Raw genomic sequence first — 20,464 nt, 5'->3', positions numbered from 1 at the left:
GTTGGTAATGTATAGTGTTCCGAACGGGTCGGGTCAATTCGGGTAACCCGTCGGGTTGACCCGTTTGACCCGACATAATATTTCTGGTCAGATGGGTCAAATATGTAAAAAAAAATGCCGAAACGTTTTTTTTTTGTATTATTATTAAGAAAAAACGTTTCGGCATTTTTATATAAAATTATTAAAAAAAAATGCCGAAACGTTTTTTTATATTAATTATTATAGAAAAAGCGTTTGACGTTTTTTCATATAAAATTATTAGAAAAAAATGCCGAAACGTTTTTTTTTGCATGATTATTAAGAAAAAACGTTTCGACGTTTTTTCATATAAAATTATTAGAAAAAAAATGCCGAAACATTTTTTTTTGTATTAATTATTATAGAAAAAACGTTTCAGCATTTTTCATATAAAATTATTAAAAAAAAACGCCGAAACATTTTTTTTTTGCATTATTATTAAGAAAAAACGTTTCAGCGTTTTTTCATATAAAATTTAAAAAAAAAATGCTGAAACGTTTTTTTATATTACTTATTAAGAAAAAAACGGTTCGGCGTTTTTTCATAATTATATTTAAAAAAAATGCCGAAAACGTTTTTTTAGTAATAGTTAAGAAAAACGTTTCGGCATTTTTTCATATAAAATTATTAGAAAAAAACGCGAAACGTTTTTTTTTGTATTAGTTGTTAAGAAAAACGTTTCGGCGTTTTTTCATATAAAATTATTAAAAAAAAATGCCAAAACGTTTTTTTTATATTAATTATTATAGAAAAAACGTTTTGGCGTTTTTTCATATAAAATTATTAGAAAAAAATGCGAAACGTTTTTTTTTTGCATGATTATTAAGAAAAAACATTTTGGCGTTTTTTCATATAAAATTATTAGAAAAAAAATGCCAAAACATTTTTTTTTGTATTAATTATTATAGAAAAAACGTTTCGGCGTTTTTTCATATAAAATTATTAAAAAAAAATGCCGAAACGTTTTTTTTTGCATTATTATTAAGAAAAAACGTTTCGGTGTTTTTTCATATAAAATTATTAGAAAAAAAACGCTGAAACGTTTTTTTTGTATTAATTATTATAGAAAAAACGTTTCGGCGTTTTTTCATATAAAATTATTAAAAAAAAATACCGAAACGTTTTTTTTGCATTATTATTAAGAAAAAAACGTTTCGCGTTTTTTCATGTAAAATTATATTAAAAAAAACGCCGAAAATGTTTTTTTGTATTAGTTGTTAAGAAAAAACGTTTCGGCGTTTTTTCATATAAAATTATAAAAAAAACGTCAAAACGTTTTTTTTTGTATTAATTATTAAGAAAAACGTTTTCGGCGTTTTTTCATATAATAAATATTAAAAAAACGCCGAAACGTTACTTTTTTTAACAGAAAAATGTCAAGTTTGGCGTTTTTTTGTTTTTTTTAACTAAAAAATGTTGGGTTGACGTTTTCAATTAAAAAACCTGGGTTTTTTTAATTTTTTAATCATTTTTGATACACGGGTCAAATGGGTCAAACGGGTCGGGTCGGGTAAGACGGGTTACCCGATCCGATCTGACCCGATTTTTTTGTCGGGTCGGGTAAGACGGATTACCCGACCTGACCTGACCCGTTCGGAACACTAGTAATGTAAACGGTTTCTGAAAAATACATATAAAAGTCAAAGATGATTGGCAAAATTTTGCTTTAAAATAAGGGGAGTGACACATATTACGTCATATTTATTTTACTATGAATTCTATCCCTTTCTCCCTCTTGTCAGATTTAATAACCAATTAAATTTAATTATACAATTTATATAAATAGAATAAGTGTAATGTCAGATTTTAATTATCCCCCCCCCTCTAATAATTATGTCATATGTATCACTTTCCTAAGCAAATATTTTTACTAAGATCAATACGCAAAGTTGACTTCTGACTTTATAATTTATATTAGAATAAGCAAATTTTTTTTATGACATTTATATATTAAAAAAAATGAAATCATGGTTTTTTTTAATTTAATTAGTTGTATTTAGAATCACTGGTCAAAATTAATACTATCGGATACTTATTAGGTACCTGATATGTGTACAATATATGTGATATATGTAATAGTTATTCCACGGGTAGCCGTGAATATCAATGATTTTCATGGCGCAGCCGTGAAAATTAATTGATATTTATGGCTATCCCGTGGAATAACTGTTTTATATCACGGGGACTAACATCCGTGGCTTAGACTATTATTAATAAACTATTAAACCTTGTTACTGATTAAAAAAAATTTTTTTTCTCCTTTTTTTCTTATCATATTTTTTTAACTCCTTTTTTTTCTTATCGTATTTCTGAAAATTTTTTCTCCTTTTTTCTTACCATATTTTTTTATTTTTTTTTATCAAATTATGGGTAAAAAACACGAAAAAAACACGTCTCATTTCCCAAGTTTTCAAACAGCAACAAATTTACTTAGTTCATCAAATAACCCTATTAACAATTCTAATAATATTGACAATATTCAAGATGCCGCACAAATTAAAGCTTCTTACTATCGTAAGAAGGCAAAAGTTAAAAATACTGAAAAATCTACTAAAAGTTGGTCCACAAAGTTTGAAGAATTTCGTGCTTGTGCTGGTTATTCAGTTCCTTTAACTGATTTTAAAGATATTTCTCAACTTCAAAAACAAATTGTAGAATTTATCTCCACAATGAAAATGAAAAATGGTAATGAATATAAAGCAACATCAGTTAAGCAATCTGTTGACGCACTTAATAGATATCTCCTTCATCTTTCACCTATTCCACAAATAAATTTACATGACAAATACATGTTTCCTGATTTACATGATGTTTTACATAGAAAGTTGCGTGATCTTCAAGAACATGGCTTTGGTGAAACATTGGGTTCAGTTGCTATTAACTCTCAGCAAATTCAACAAATTTTACAACATCCTAAAATAACTACAGATAATCCTGAAGGCCTTTTGTATCGTGTTTTTTTTTGTCTATCAATAATACTTGCTATGCGAGGAGGAGAGCATAATCAACTTAAAATTAATCAATTTAAATCTGATGAAAATGGTGGGTTGAAATTTTTTCGCTATATATCTAAAAACAATCAACGTGGGATTCAAGGTGGCCAAGCTCATATTATTTCAATACCAGCTGATAATAATGGTCCATGTTCAGATATTCAATTATACTTGTCTAAACGCCCACCTTCAGGTGATGAAAACTTTTATTTGCAGCCAAATAACACATCCTGGTTGGAAACCAATATTTGGTACAAGACAGATCATGTAGGAAAAAATAAATTAGGTAACTTTATGAAAAAAATTGGGTGTGAAACGCAAATTGACATTCCTATTGAATTACTTTTCAATCATTCTGGACGTAAGACTGCCACTCAAATTCTACAAGATCAAGAAGTTCCAGAACAAGCTATTATGCAACTTACTGGTCATAAAAGTGTCCAAGGTGTTCGGGCTTATAAAAAAGTTAATGAAAATCAACAACTTAATACTTTAAATACATTAATTAATATTACTGATAATAAATTATCAACCTTTATACAAGAAAATTCACAAAATAATTGAATTAATAATGATAATTTAAATTCACAACTTCCTCTTCAAGAAATTTCTTTATCTTTGAATTCTTTAAATGAATCACCTATATTTCACAATTGTACTTTTTCAAATGTTACTTTTAATATTCAAAAATAATTCAATATTATAATGTAATAATTAATGCAATATTAAATATAAAGCTTAATTCATATAATTAAAATAAAATTTTAATCATATCTGAAGAGAGTATCACAATAATAACATTGAACTATGTGAAGGTAATTTACATTATCAATTAATTAGCCTTTATTATTATAATAATTAACTATACGCATAATTATTATAAATTTAAGTATAAGTTAAATAATTAATTAATTATAAAAAAGATCAAGTAGTGTAGTGGTTAGAATGTGAAATATGATTTAAGAAGGTATTGGGTTCGGATCTTGAGGTAAGTAAAAAAAATTATAATAATTGTTGGGCCCGTGAAAATATCAGTAAAAAAAGCCATGGATGAATGATTAGGAACCATAGTATAAATGTATGATATTTAACAATACTACACATATCGGGTACCTGATATGTGTAGTAGAAATGCAGAAAAATGGTGACACATTATGTAAATATCACATATACATCTTATACATATCAGGTAGTTAAATATCGGTCACATATCATAGGCTTATTGGGTACCCGATATATTATAATATATATCAAACTTGATAAAATATGGTTTGCCTTAGTTTAATCACTTTTCGGGTTTTATGGATCATCTAATGGTGCTATTTAATAACAGCTTTTGCAGGATGGAGTGTCAATTTTTATAGTGGGCGTGTTATTGATTATTTTGTTAGCATAGTTACTTCTATTTTGGTTGGAATATATCAAGGGGAAAGATCTGGGAAAATTTAGTGTAATGCGATTTTTCTTTTTTAGATTAATTTTTTACTTTATTTTTTCTTAGGAGACTATTTAGCTTTGTTTTTAGTTAGTTTTATTTTTATATTTTTCTTTTTATTGATTATAAATTGTAATGTTCGAATAAATTTAATAAAGATAAAGGTTACTATGCCGCATTTGCCTATAATACCATATAGCACTGCCTAAGAGACCTCCCTATCCACGTATCCTATTATAATATACCTGGGTAGGACCCCGGATATCTCCAAAACAGGTCATAAGTCACACTTTCGGCAGATTGGCCCATTTTTCAGGGGCTCAAAAAATCGTTTTTTGTAAATATCTCGGCATCCAGTGGTCCAATTTTGATGAACTTGTAGAGCTAAATGAGGGCTACAAAATAAAAAAAAGTTCATTAAAATTACATTACTGGATGCTGAGATATTTACAAAAAACGATTTTTTGAGTTTCAGCAAAAAGGGGTGTTTTTGGCCAAAAGTCCATTATGACCTTTATATTAGATATCCGGGGTCCTACCTGGGTTGATATGTGGTTAAAAAATCTTAATTCTGGTGAGAATTCAGCTAATTCTGGCCAATTTTTTCATATTTCATACAAGATACCCCTGGGTATAATTCAATTTTTAAGTTGGTAAAATTGATATATACCCAGGGTATTTTAGGCAGTGCTATACGGTATATATCATAAACTCTTTTCTGAATTTTTCAAAAATAAAAATTTCTGACGAAAATAATTTTTTATTATTTTTAAAAAATAATACAAACTACTAATAAAATTTTATATTCCCAACTCAAAGTCCTCAATAATACGTGTAATCTGCCAGAGTGGCGTGCAGTTATAACCCTAACAGTAGGAAAACTGTCCATCACGAAAATAAACATAAAAAAGACTCTGATAATTCAAGTTCTGATAGTGAAAACACTGTCCAGCAAAAGCGTAATCGTATGATTACCAAAAACTCTATGGATGAAGATTACGTTGCCGACGTCCAGACGGCTGACGTTGGAAAAGATAGTTCTTCTTCTTCTTCTCAACAAAATATTTCTGATGAAAATACTTTGACCTCCTCCCAAAAAAATCTGCTACGCCAACTGCGTCCAGTCACATCGCGTCTTCTAGTAATGTGAACGCGTTTATGCATGCGTCTTGAACGAAATGACGACGAAGAACCCGAATTAACTTAGCGTTCTCCCAATATGGATCCATCAATAGTGCTCCTTCTGGCAATCAAATCCCTGATCCAGTGGTGATTCTATCTATAACCAGAGATAATTTCCAGGCTGCAGCTGCACTGAATGCTGCCCCTAAAACTCTTAAAAAATTTACCACTAATAAGGCTCTTATTGAAGCTGTCAATAATCTCTTTTTAGAAACCTATGAGTCATACATTGGAAAAGCGCGTATGACTGGTTCTGGTAATGCTAAGCGTCTCGTTATTTATTTCCATACTGCTAAAGCACGTGACCTATATGCTAGTTCTTTTCATCCTGAACTCCCTGACCTTGTATTCCATGCACATGATCCTCACCAACTCCGATCCAATAAAGATCTTCAGATTATTCAAGTTACTATATTCCGTTCTTTATTAAAAAAGATAACCTAATGGCCTATTTCAAGAAATTTGGAAATATTACCAGGATCCCAAACAATATATATATAGGTCAGATGAAAATTTCAAAATTTACTAAGATCAATAAGCAAATTATTTTCATTCTGCTAAGCAAACTCAAATTGTAACATTAAAATTGTTTGCACTACTAAGCAATTTATTTTATAACTTTGTAAAATTAAAAAAAATTTTTTGCTAATTTTAATTATTTATATTATTACTTTATTGACAAATTGACATTATTGTATCATATTAATAATGCTATTTTTAATAGTATCACGGTTAAAATAATTAAAAATACTACGTGCTACTAGAGCTCAGCCAAATTCAGGTAACCTGACCAGATCTAACCTGAAATTCAGGTCAGGTATGAAGATTGACCTGACCTGATTGACCTGTTGACCTGAAACTATTGATTCTACTATATAATAAAAGTGAGTTGCAGTATTGTGATTCACTTTTTTATATTGATTTTATATAATAAAAGTGAGTTGCAGTATTGCGATTCACTTTTTTATATAGATTCTATATAAAAAAAAGAGAGTTGCGGTTAAAGCTCCGCATGAGCTGGCTTGAGCCGAGCCACAGTCTAGCTCAGCTCAGCTCGAAAAAAAAATTCTGGCCTGAGCCAGAATAAGCCGAGCCATAAAAATTTCGGCTCGTTTAAAAGTGAAATGGAAATGTAGCCATGATTTTCATGGCTCTGCCATAGCTGAGTTTATCTTCAGAAAAATGTTTCGCAACATTTTTTCTAAAATAATATTGTGAAAAAAACGTTTTCGCAACATTTTTTTCTAATATAATATTGTGAAAAAAACGTTTTCGCAACATTTTTTTACTAAAGAATTTAAAAAAACATTGCGAAAATGTTTTTTTCTAAAATAATATAGTGAAAAAAACGTTTTCGCAACGTTTTTACTAAAGAATTAAAAAAATGTTGCAAAACGTTTTTTTCCAATATAATATATAAGAAAAAATGTTTTCGCAAACGTTTTTTATTAAAGAACAAAAACGTTGCAAAACGTTTTTTTTCCAATATAATATGTAGAAAAACGTTTTCAGAACGTTTTTATTAAAGAATTTAGAAAAATGTTGCAAAACGTTTTTTTCTAATATTAGATAATGAAAAAAACGTTTTCGCAACATTTTTTTACTAAAGAATTTAAAAAACCGTTGCGAAACGTTTTTTTTTAAAATAATATAGTGAAAAAAACGTTTTCGCAACGTTTTTTACTAAAGAATTAAAAAAACGTTGCGAAACGTTTTTTTTAATATAATATTATATAAAAAACGTTTTCGCAACATTTTTTGTATGATAACTCAAGCCAGCTCGAGCTTTTTGAGCCGAGTTTATTACTGGCTTGAGTTTTCTTTTAGCGGCCATATCATGGCTGAAATTCATTCAAGTACTCCACTGCCATGAGCAAAATTTAATCGTAGCTTAGCTCGGGCCAGCTCGTGAGCCAGCTCGGCTCATGCGAAGCTTTAGTTGCGGTATTGTGATTCACTTTTTTATATGATTTTAATATAAAAATGTTGAATTGCAATATTTTGAGAAAAAACATTATGAAAATATTTTTTTCATAATATTATATTAAAAAAATGTTTTGTAACATTTTTTTTTGATATTTCAATAATAACGTTGTGAATAAAGCTCCTAATGGTTCAGGCTAAACCGGAGAACTGATCTGAAACTGGCTCAAAATTCAGTTTGGTTCGGTTCGGGTATTAGAACTGAAAAACCAGCGGTTTAGTTTGGTTTAATCCAATTTTTTATAAAAATGTGAAAAATTGAATAGCCGTTCATCTAGTGATCGTATAAAGTCGATCTATATATCATTGATCATGTCTCTAGCATCAATAGATCACACGTTAATCCACACTAAATGATTTATCAATAATTGGAATTATTAAGCTATCTATCAATGCTAAAGACATGATCTTAGCGTCATTCGATGCATCTCAATGAGACGAATCCAATGAATATAAATTCGTCTGTGTCTGACCACCGGATGGCGAATAATGTCAAGTTTCGCATTTTTTTAAAATTTTCAAGCGTTAAAATTAAAAATTCTGATACATGAATTTATTCATCGTCCAATGGTCATATAAATATGAATTAGGACTCATTGGATTCGTCTCGATGAGATGAGTCGAATGGTGGTGAGATCATGTCTCTAGTATTAATAGATCGTAAGTTAATTCACACTAAATAATTTATAAAAAATTGGCATTATCAAGCTATTTATCGATGCTAGAGACGTGATCTTACCACCATTTGACTCATCTCATCGAGACGAATCCAATGAGTCCTAATTCATATTTGTACGACCATTGGACGATGAATAAATTCATGTATCGGAATTTTTAATTTTTTAACGCTTGAAAATTTTAAAAAAATGCAAAACTTGATATTATTCGCCATCTAGTGGTCGTACATGGACGAATTTATATTCATTGGATTCGTCTTACTGAGACACGTCGAATAACACTAAGATCATGTCTCTAGCATTGATAGATAGCTTAATAATTCCAATTATTGACAAATCATTTAGCGTGGATTAACGTGTGATCTATTGATGCTAGAGACATGATCTTACCACCATTCGACGCGTCTCGTTGAAACGAATCCAATGATATATGGCTCGACTTTTTACGATTACTAGATTGACGGCTATTCAATTTTTCGCATTTTTATAAAAATCAGATTAAACCAAACTGAACCGCCAGTTTTTCAGTTCAGTTCTTACGGATTTCAGCTTTAATTCGAACCGTCTATAATCTGGACCAAACTGATCTGTTCGGAGCTTTAGTTGCGAAAACATTTTTTTCATAATATTATATTAAAAAAAACATTTTGCAATATTTTTTTTCAATATTTTAATAAAAAACGGTGCAAAAACATTTTTTTTATAATATTATATTAAAAAAAAAAGTTTTGTACCATTTTTTTTCAATACTTTAATAAAAATAGTTCTGAAATTTTTCAGGTTTCAGGTCAGGTCAGGTCAAATAGACAACCTGATATAACCTGACCTGACTTGACCTGAAAAAAAATTTCAGGTCAGATTTATCAATTAACCTGACTTGACCTGACTTATTCAGAACTCTATGAAGAATCTCTTTCAACTAGGCTTTTTAAATTCATATCCATCAAGTATTCAAAATCCATCACAAATATTTTAGGATTGTTTTGCGAAAAGTTTAACACAAAATCCAAAAGGTCCTGATAGAATACGACGAATTTTATCCATTATTGGCTTATTGCACATTAATTTTCTTATCAGGAATTACAAAATAGACTTGGAGTAAATATAATAATATGAACTATATTCTTATATATCTTTATGAAATATTCTAAATAAATTTGATGATATTAATTTAGGTTTCATCTACAACTATTAATGCGGCAAGAAAATATGCTACACTTAATGGTTTAGGATACCGACAAATAAAAAAACCTATAATTATACGTATCTCACCTTTTACTAAAGAAATAGAAGACCAATTTAAAGCTTTTTTTTCAGACAAAGCAAATGTTAATATGAGTTCGTATAAGGTTGATCCAAGAACTAATCGTCCGATTCTTTACCTGCTTGATCAAAAAGAATCATTATGAAAAAGATTTTCAGAAATTTATCTTAATGGTATGAAAAGAATGGCATTTATAGGTCGGATTGAAGATGGTCCATATAGGTATCGTGAAGACTTGGGAGGGTTGTGTTCAATTTGTGCAGAATACGAATATGAAGTATTTGATGATTTAGCTAAAATTATAAGATTGCATGTTGAAAATCTTTCAGTTCAAGTATGTAATTTACATAATTTCTGTACTTTATTCATAAATTATTTTTTACATTTTTTTTTTTAAAAAAAAAATATAGATGTAGAACTAATTAAACGTCATATGAAAAGAGAATATATACGTAAAATTAGCATTGAAAGTAATGGTCATAGGACCCCGAAGAATACATATAATACTGGGATCCAATTTTGTATAAACTTACTATGTAATTTCTTAATAAGTCATATATTTGAAATTGTATAACCAAATAGCAGTTACACAAAAAGTCAGATTTTTATTTGTATAACAATAATGATTTTTACAATAAGTAAGATTTTCATTTTGTATAACGGATATTAGAATTTTTTTTTATATACGTTTAAAATTTTTTAAAGTTTTTTTTTATTTTTTGTTTAAGAAATTTTTAAGATATTTTTTAATAAAGAGTTTTTTTATTTGTTTTAAAAAACACTTGAAATATTTTTTAATGGAAATTGTTTTTTGTTTAAGAAGTTTTTAAGGGTTCGTTTAAAGACATTTTTTTAATAAAAATGAAGAAATTTTTTTAAAATTCATTTACAAAATTAAAAAAAAATACATTTTATTATATATCTCAGCATCCAGTGATCATAGAGAAATGAAACACAGCTTATTAGATTCGTCTCAATACGATGAGTCGAATGGTAGTAGTATCATATATTTCTAGGCACGATAGATGCCGAGTTATGTGATAAAATGTAAAAATGCATAGTAGACGAAAATACAAAGTGCCGATGTGTGGTATAGCTCATCATCTATCACACCTAGAAACACGAAACTACTACCATTCGATTCGTCTTGTCAAGACGAATCCAACGAGCTGTGTTTCATCTTTTTACGATCACTGGGTGGTGAGATATATAACAAAATGTATTTTCTTTTATTTTGTAGTATACACCCAAATTTTTGCATAAAACTTACTATATTATACATATTGGGCATCAATATCTATCGGGTATTTAAAATTTTAACATGCAATTTTGTTTAAAAATTTTATTTAAGTTATTTTTTAATAATTTTTTTTAATAATTTTTTTTAAAAAAAATTTTTTAAGTATTTGTTAGAATTTTTAAATAGTTTTTAATAATATTTATTAAAATTTTCAATAAAATTTATTTGAAATTTTTCTTTAAAAATTTTTTTTTATATAAACTCAGATTTATAATTGTATAATTTATAATAAAATTTGAACTTATGTGATGATTTTGTATAAAGCTTCTAATAAAATTAGGCGTATAAAGTTATATTAAAATTTTGGGTCTGGATCTGAGTTGTATATGTATTCTTCGGGGTCCTATGGTCATGCTGAACATGATGAATGTATTGATCACTGCTTACCTTATGCATTTGGTGAATGTAATAAGATGCATAGTATAAGGTGTTCGCATTGTCCAAAACTTTATTCATTTTTTGATAAATTAGAATCAATTCTCCTAGCTGAAGAAATACAACTTATAGACGATAAAAAAGAAAAATTACTTCATTATTTGGCACATCAAACGTGAAAAGTATATCTTAATGCACAGGTTCAAGCAAATTTATTAGAATTAGATAATGATGAGGCTATACTTATTGTTGACTATAAGATATGTATCTTACCAAAATCAGCACAAAAATCCAAGTCTGAATTTTTTGGAAAAAGGGTTGGACTTTACATTCTATATTGATGTATACCAAATTGGAAAATGAAAAACTAAATGTAGCCGCATTTGACTACTGGTCAGCAGATACAAGACAGGACATATGGTTTACTGCTTCTTCACTTCACGCAATATTTGAAGTTATGGATTATAATGGCACATTGGAAGGATTGGTACGATATTGAAGTAAAGAGTTGGATTTTTTTGGAAGCTAGAGAGGCAAAAACAGCTATAGATTCTCACCATGCACAGGTCAGATCTAATAAATACATAACAATTATTATTTTTTTAGAGTACTAAAAATGGTTCACACTTCACATAGATTGCGCATGCCATTAAAAGATATGTTAGAATTGGGTTTGAAATTAGAGAAGGCAGTGATATAAAAAATTCAATCAAAGATCTATGTGGTACATCAGTAGAGGAAATAAATCCTAATCATGAAAAAACTGATAAAAAGATAAATCATTGATTGGGATATCTAATATGAATGAATGGAAATAGCCAATCAATGGGCCATTTGCAGAGTCTATATAAGCACGTACCTTACCAAATATAGGTAGTTTTACCAATTATTCTCCTATACAAACACGAAATTCATCAAAAATTGAAATAACAAAACCAAATCCAATGATTTCTACACCTTCTGTGCCAAAATCTTTGTAGACCATACCAGTGCCGAATTCTGGTAATTTTTTTTTAATTTGTTACTCTATAAATCCAATAATTGCTAAATTATTCAATTTTTAGATACCTCTTTTAAGCATCTACGAATAAATACATCTAATAAAAATTTAGTGCAAATTAACAATGGAATTGTAGATACAGAAAATAATTTCAAGTAAGAAAACCAACCTTATTTTATATTACTTGTTTTTAAACTGAGTTATAAAATAATTAGATTGACTTCTGCTTATATTATAGTGTTAATACAGAATTTCAACTTACATCTGGATGGGTGTTAAAAGCAAATCAAAAGTTTAGAAAAAGAGGTGGAGCAAGAATATCAAAAAAGGTTATTGCATTATTGCAAGGTTTTTTTTATGCAGGTAATGCTGATAAAAGTGATCGATACTCAGCTAATGATATGTTATCAGAACTTATCCATATGGTAAATAATGGAGAGTTGGATCCTGAAATAATACCAAAAATAGAAACAATTGAAAATTGGATTAGTAGATATTCTGCAACTTGTAAACATAAAATGGCGGCTATAGCTTTAGAGCGTCAAATGCAAAATCAGCCATAGTACTTACGTTAATAATACATAAGTTTTGAATAAAACAATATTTCAAAAAGGATTAATTTTACATTCACCTCCGGTGAATTTCACCTTGATCTGCAATGCATTAAAATTTTAAATTTACCCCGGTGAAATTCACCAGGTGATTTCATATTACACAAACGCGTAGCGCATATTTTGTTTTTTACTTTCTTGTAGTATTATTTCCAAAATGGCTGGAACTTCTTTAAGGTAAGATTTTTTTTATTTTCTTATTACTTCGCTAGTTTAATGTTCTTTTTCTCTTATGCTAACTTGTTAACTTATTTTTCAGAAAACAATTTCAAATAACTTCAAGAGGTTTAAGGTAAAAGACTCACTTTTATTGCTAGTATTTTGCTATTTTATTGTTTTCTTTATTGAAAATAATACTAACAGTTTCTTTTATTTTCTATCATCACTTTATTCCCTTTTTATTTTCTATATCCATTTCACTCCCTTTTCATTTATTTGCTATTATTTTTTTCGCTCCTTTTGTTTTTTATTATTTCATTATTCCCTTCGCCTCCATTTTATTTTTCTATCATTCCCTTTGCTCCCATTTTGTTTTTAATTATCCTTTTCATTTATCATCGTCCCTTTCGCTCCCATATCATTTTTCATCACTCCATATCGCTCCATATCATTTTTCATCACTCCATATTGCTGATTGCTCCATATCGTTTTTCATTACTCCATATCATTCCATATCGTTTTTTATCACGCCATATCGCTCCATATCATTCTATATATACTCCATATCATTTTTCATCACTCCATATTGCCCCATATCATTTTTCATTGCTCCATATTTCTTCATATCATTTTTCATCACTCCATATTCCGTTATCGTTTTTCATCACCCATATCATTTTTCATCATTCCATATCGCTCCATATCGTTTTTCATCACGCCATATCTTCCCATATCGTTCCATATTGTTTTTCATCACTCCATATCGCTCTATATCATCTTTCATCACTCCATATCGCTCCATATCGTTCCATATCATTTTTCATCACGCCATATCGCTCCATATCATTCTATATACTCCATATCATTTTTCATCACTCCATATCGCTCCATATCGTTCCATATCATTTTTCATCACTCCATATCGTTCCATATCGTTCTATATCGCTCCATATCACTCCATATCATTTTTCATCACTCCATATCGCTCCATGTCATCTTTCATCATTCCATATCGCTCCATATCGGTTTTCATCATTTCATATCGCTCCATATCATTTTCCATCATCTCCATATCGTTTTTTATCACTCCATTTCGTTTTGCAACATTCCATTTCATTTACATCATCCTATTTCACTCCCATTTTGTTTTTCATTATCCCTTTACTCCAATTTCATTTTTCACATTGTCTTTTTAATTTCATCATCCACTTCATCCCTTTTTTACATATTCATTTCTTTTCCGTCATAAAATTATTAATTGTTAACTGAATTATAAAGGATTATATATCTTATGCATTACTATAGGTTTTAAATTAATAAAAAACTTTGAATAAAAACGTGTAAAAAAGTTTTTCTATTGACCATTTAGCATAAACTTATAAAGTTTTATTAACGAAAAGTTTCTTTTTAAATTACAAGAATATACATAACTTTAATTAAACTATTACACCCATCCACTAACCATTTAATCTAACATAAAAATTTGAAGTTACGTAATTACTGATCTTAGCAAAATTTTAATATAATAATAAATATCACGTGATATGGTGAAATTCACCTTCCGGAGTCCTCCGGTGAATTTAACCTCCGGTGAGCGTTAAAATGATCCTTTCAAAAATACAAATTTATATACAAAAAAATGGTTATAAACTTATAAATTATAAATAGAAGTTAAGTAAATTAATTTTCAGTTTATTCAGAGCGAAATTGTTAAAATATTATTTTTTTTTTTTTTTTAAAACTTTATTATAGATGCGATCATGTCTTATTATAATCACACTTACTTACATATATAAACTTATAAAATATAAGATAAACAAATACATATAAGAATTAAGCATTATGAAACAAGACTACTTTTCATAAAGAACAAGTCGACCTGTCACCTAAACGATCACATCATTGTTAAAAACCATGATGCGACCTCAAATTCAAAGGTGACTGTCATGATCTACCTAAAAATTTGCCCAGTGACCGCCACGATGGAATGACAAATTATTCCATTTATTCCAATTACTTTCTAACATATTACAGTCAACATTTTTAACACCAACTTCAGTGCGTTTACTATGTGACTTAGCTTTTTTATCTTTACTGCTAATACCGCACCGCTTTTCTTCCTTTATTTGTAATTCGTTCCTTGGTTCCCAAATAAGCACTTTGAATTCTAATAAAACTCTACCAGTTATTTGTTTCAATACCTTATACAACAATTTTTCTTCAGTTATTTTATAGCACCTTAATAATTCCATTAACTGACAACTAATTTGATTCTTCATTAAAAATGTAAAATCATATAAGCGTCCAATATCCCACATACTGAGCTCATTAATTTTAATTTTTAATTCATGTATATCTATATCATCTCTTGAATATTCTTGTATGATTTTAACTAAGAAAATTTTTAATCGTGTGAGTATATCTTGCACCACATTTTGAATCTTACCACATTTCCAAAAATGGTCAAAGGTTTCTTCTTCTATTTTAATAAAATTACATTTCCAATTTTCATCATATAGATCTGGCTTTCGCTTCTTTAAATTAGCACAAGTTGGTAATTCATTACAGCAAATTTTAATCCTAAATGATTGTAAATAATGATCCTCAAACAATGTATCATATTGATTTATGTTATTTAACTTTAAAGATATTTTCCAATCTATCAACCTTAATAGATCTGATTGTCTATAGACTTCATTACGGCGTAACATTAGGAATTCTTCTATAAATTGAGCGTCCTTTATTTCCTTTATCATAAGGATAGGGTTACGTTCTATAGGCATATCTCTCCAACAAACTGTACCATTGTGTAATAACAATTTATCCTCTATTATTAATACGTTTTTCTCAGCACCAAATTTAGCGAGCTTATCTGCTTCTTTATTATGATCACAATCACTATGTGCTTTAACTTTAGTTATTTTTACTTTGAGACTATAAATCCTAATTATCTTGAATAAACATAACCATAAAACCTTATAATTAACTTTTGATCTTTCTATATCTTTAATCGTCAAAAAGTTTAAATCATCAAATATATTCACTACCCATTGAGAATCGCTATATATTTTGACATTTGCAGTTTTAGGATAGGTCATTAAACTTAAAATCACTGCCATTAATTCCGCCTACACGTTATAAATAACGTGCATGTATGATTCTTTCTTTATTAAAAAAGCTGTATGTACATACTATCAGATACAGAATGATGAAATAAACGAAAACTTTTCTAAATAATTCGATAAAACTACTGAAGAAGTCTATATATTTTTCTTTCAAATAAAATTTGCCATATGTAAATATAATCAAATATGGAATGATGTGAAACTAAAAATAAATTCAATAGACAAAAATGACTATATATTTTTCTTTCTAACCAAATAGCCTTATGTAAATATTATCAGATAAGGAATGATCTAAAATGCTAAAATAATTATTCATGTTTTCCCTTTGATAATTTGTTTCTTAATAATTAGCCATCCCACAAAAGAAAATAGAAAAACAAAACAAGAATAACTAATTATATATTTATGTCCCCTTAATATAACATACCTTGCTCTAATTTACGAGCTTTAATTGCACACTGATTAATCACGTAGTCATGAGTAACACCACGTGCACGCCTCCCTCTTCTAACCCCATTACAATATGTCGTTAAAAGACTTTTATCTCTAATACTATTCAAACCCCGATGAAATTCTGCCCTTGTAATAGGTTCTCATCTATTGAGTATTTCTTGCCAAGGAGCGACATTATCCTGTCCACTAATTTCCATTTCTTGAAGGTCCGTAAAAATATTGTCTATCGTAGCACTTTGACCAGCACTACTTGACTGTTCTGCTAACTTACTATCTTTTCGTTCAAAAGAAGCGTCTTTTTTCTTTCTTAATTCGAGAAAATGTTCTTCGTTAAAAGAATGATTAATAAAAATATCATCTATTAACATTTTATATCCAACTTCACTTGTAACTTGATCTACCAGAAACTCCATTTCTTTTTCTGATATGTATTGTTTCTTAAGGATATCATGTCTACATTTCAACTTATGTTTGGAAATAAGTACCTTTGATCCAATTCCATTATTTGTGACCTGCCATTTATTTTTATTACTCTTGAGGCTGTTTTTAAACTCTTTTTATACTTCTCTTGTTCTTTCAACGTCTTAAATTGCTTGTTTATCTGCAAATTTGAATACGTAACTGCATATTTACGTGCTCTACCATTCATCAAAACTTTTTTTGTATAAGACACGCCAACGCGTTTACTTATTACTTATTTAACTTTACTAAAATTCTTAAACACATTTTGCGGCGGAGGTGTAGGAGTTACTATTACCTTCGAACGACAATTTTGACAAACTTTTCTATTTCTTGACATTACGTAAGCACAGACGTTACTACAAAACGAGCATGGAATGTAGAACCCCAAATACCATGTACGTCTACCATGACTAAATTTAATATAAGTTGTAGTTTGCCTGTTCTTTTCTTGTTTCTTCAATCTATTTTCAATAACTACAAGTTTATCCAATAATAATTGACGTATTCTTAAAAAATACTTGTTTCTAGTTTCTATGTCAATAGGTAACCCACAAAATACACTCGTCAAGTATTTTGAAATCCTGTATTTAGTATTCATCATAGGCCGATCTGAATTAATCGAAAAAGGCTTATCATATTTCTTTATTATATGTCTATTGTTGGTAACAATCGTCAACATATCTTTCTCTTTCTGTAACGAATCCACATGTAAAAGGATATAGGACTTTCCTTTTCGGGTGGAGTATATCGTATCAGCCCCCGTGTACCATTTCACTTTTCTGGACGGAAAAAAGTATAGCTGATAAAACTTTCTTTATTCGGCATCTTTTATCTGATTGGTGCACCGTATTTACGCCTTCTTTTGAAAAAATTTCGCAAGAAAACAAAACTTTTATGTCTTTAAAGGACTATTAAGCCCTTGTGAACTGGTTTGAACTGAAAAGAGTAATAATAAAAAGTGTGTTGTTTAAACCAAGGAACACTTTTGTCTTAATACTGAAGTGCTATTTTTCTAGTAATTTAACGAGAAAAAGCGTAATATTTCTTGTATGAAAAATGGACGTGAACGGTACAGGAAAGAGTTCAATTGTTAAAATATTATATATAGCATTATTACTGGAATTCACAGGTGCCCCAAATAAAATATAAAAACAAACATATAAACAAAAAAATTTTTTTTTGTCTGATACACATTTCACAAACAACACATGTGATTTTTAGTACAATTGGATTATTCTAAAAAAATTTTTAATAGTATGGTATTTCTTGTATTTGACGATCATTTGCATTTATAAATAGTAAAAATCCCCTGAAAATTAATTATAAAAATACTACACATGATTGCTAAATTACAAATTAAATTACTTACATTTATATTTAAATATATAAATGTCACATAATATATATAGACCTGATATAAAGCTTAACTTCCCTAGTGTTCTGTACGAATCAAATTGAATCGAATCAGGTTAGATTTGGATTTGATGATCAAACTCGAATCATAAAATTTTAGATTTGGATTTGATCAAATCAAATCAGGCTAGATTTGAGATTCAATTCAATTCGATGAATCACTAATCTTTTCCTTTTAGGTTGAATGTTACATAAGATCTAAAAAAGATATCTGCGTGGTTCATAAAAAATTATTTTTGTGAAATGGGTATCGCCCAAAAAGGAAATTCCGAGAATCAGCAAAAATAAATTTCCTTTTTTAAAAACTTGTACAATCATGTGCAACATTTTTTTCCATTTTTGCGGTAATAAAAATTTCCTTTTTTGTAATGTTACATGATCGAATCAAATCAGACTTGATTCAGATTCGAGTTCGAATCAAAATTTCAGATTTGAGTTTGATTCGCAAATCAAAAATTATTGAATCGAATCAAACCAAATCCAAATTGAATTTGAATTGATTTGATTTGAGCTGAATCGTTGCGAGCATGACCTTGACATCCACACCCCTTTCAAATCAGTTGATTTCTGGCACGTTCCAAAGAAATCCAAGAAAAACATAAGAGAAAATCCAAAAAGAAATTCAAGAAAAAACACAAGAAGAAACACTAACAAAAAAAAAAGAAAAAGAATTGATTAGTTCTATAAAGAAAATAGATTTATAGAATTCTAAAAAAAACCTAAAATTTACTACTTAGTAAGATGTTAAAGAACTTACAAAAAAAAGAAAAAAATAGTTAATTACAGTGCATACAACCTAGTCCCAATAAAAAAATTTTTAAGCGGCCAAATTTTTTATATTATGTAATACTTAACCCTGTAATTTTATTGGTCAGATTTATTAATTTAAGTTATAATTCTTAATTCTAGCCAGAATTATATATAATTTTAACAAACGAAAGTAATTTTGGCCAGATTTACATGTAATTCTGGTTAGAATAAAATGGCCAAATATTTAATTCAATAGTAAAATATTTCAACTTTGAATTGCTACTACTTTATTAAAAAATACCTTACAGGAAATTTAAAAACATAGTTTTATTAAGCTTAATCTGGTTTATCATTGTACGTTTATACTTTATGTTTATCTTTTTTTTTGAATGAATAGTAGTGATTTAAATTTCATCAAATTTAATTGCTGGGACTAAGTTGTATGCACTGTAGTAAAAAATAAAAACAAATAAATAAAGCTAAAAAAAATATGTCATATTAAAAGGTTAAAGTTCAAAATGTTAATGGCAAAAGAAGAGTAGAAGATCGGAAATGAAGGGAAGAAGGAAGTATCGAAAGAAAAATGAAAAGATATATGAGAAATCCATCTAGAGAAAAAGAAAAAATAGTAATGAAAATAAAAAAGGAAGGAAAGGAAAAAGAAAAGAAATGTATTGTTTAATATAGTAGATAAACAAATAAATAACTCGTGAAATATTACATTATTAGGTTAAATTAGAGTTCCGAACAGGTTGACCAAATTCAGGTAACCTGACAGGTTAACCTGAATTTATCAGGTCAGGTTTAGCAATTGCAATTCAGCATCAGTTCAGGTTGTAACATTAATATAACCTGAATGATCTGTTGACCTGAAATTATAATTTTATATAATATAAGTGATGGTATTATAATTTTGATTTTATATAATAAAAGTGAGTTGCAATATTGGGATTCACTTTTTTATATTTGATTTTATATAATAAAAGTGAATTGCGGTATCAGAATTCACTTTTTTATATTGATTTTATATATAAAAAGTGAATTGCAGTATCGGAATTCACTTTTTTATATTGACTTTATATAAAAAAAGTGAATTGCGGTATCGGAATTCACTTTTTTATATTGATTTTATATAAAAAAAGCTAGTTGCAATATTGTGATTCACCTTTTTATATGATTTTAATATAAAAAGTGAATCGCAATATTTTCAAAAAAAATGTTTTGCATCATTTTTTTTTGATATTTTAATAAAAATCCTGAAAAT

General features: G+C 28.3%; 4 protein-coding genes across 4 annotated transcripts; 1 reads left to right on the top strand and 3 right to left on the bottom strand.

Moving 5' to 3' along the window:
• Positions 1 to 11,567: 11,567 nt before the first annotated feature.
• OCT59_018275 (uncharacterized protein) lies at positions 11,568 to 12,790 on the top strand (the record flags this gene model as incomplete). The annotated part of the gene is made up of 4 exons (XM_066148666.1): positions 11,568 to 11,714; positions 11,864 to 11,951; positions 12,292 to 12,382; positions 12,466 to 12,790. The coding sequence occupies 4 exons, from the start codon at positions 11,568 to 11,570 to the stop codon at positions 12,788 to 12,790; spliced, it is 651 nt and encodes a 216-aa protein (XP_066004571.1).
• A 2,162-nt stretch (positions 12,791 to 14,952) lies between these two features.
• OCT59_018274 (uncharacterized protein) lies at positions 14,953 to 15,315 on the bottom strand (the record flags this gene model as incomplete). The annotated part of the gene is made up of 1 exon (XM_066148665.1): positions 14,953 to 15,315. The coding sequence occupies one exon, from the start codon at positions 15,313 to 15,315 to the stop codon at positions 14,953 to 14,955; it is 363 nt and encodes a 120-aa protein (XP_066004570.1).
• A 1,400-nt stretch (positions 15,316 to 16,715) lies between these two features.
• On the bottom strand, positions 16,716 to 16,988 carry OCT59_018273 (uncharacterized protein; the record flags this gene model as incomplete). The annotated part of the gene is made up of 1 exon (XM_066148664.1): positions 16,716 to 16,988. The coding sequence occupies one exon, from the start codon at positions 16,986 to 16,988 to the stop codon at positions 16,716 to 16,718; it is 273 nt and encodes a 90-aa protein (XP_066004569.1).
• A 281-nt stretch (positions 16,989 to 17,269) lies between these two features.
• Positions 17,270 to 17,716, bottom strand: OCT59_018272 (uncharacterized protein; the record flags this gene model as incomplete). The annotated part of the gene is made up of 1 exon (XM_066148663.1): positions 17,270 to 17,716. The coding sequence occupies one exon, from the start codon at positions 17,714 to 17,716 to the stop codon at positions 17,270 to 17,272; it is 447 nt and encodes a 148-aa protein (XP_066004568.1).
• Between the last annotated feature and the right edge of the window lie 2,748 nt (positions 17,717 to 20,464).

Source organism: Rhizophagus irregularis, chromosome 27 (assembly GCF_026210795.1).
Source record: "Rhizophagus irregularis chromosome 27, complete sequence".
NCBI classification, from domain to species: Eukaryota; Fungi; Glomeromycota; class Glomeromycetes; order Glomerales; family Glomeraceae; genus Rhizophagus; species Rhizophagus irregularis.
Note: the sequence above shows the minus strand (reverse complement) of the source record. Positions and strands in the feature narration are given on the sequence as shown.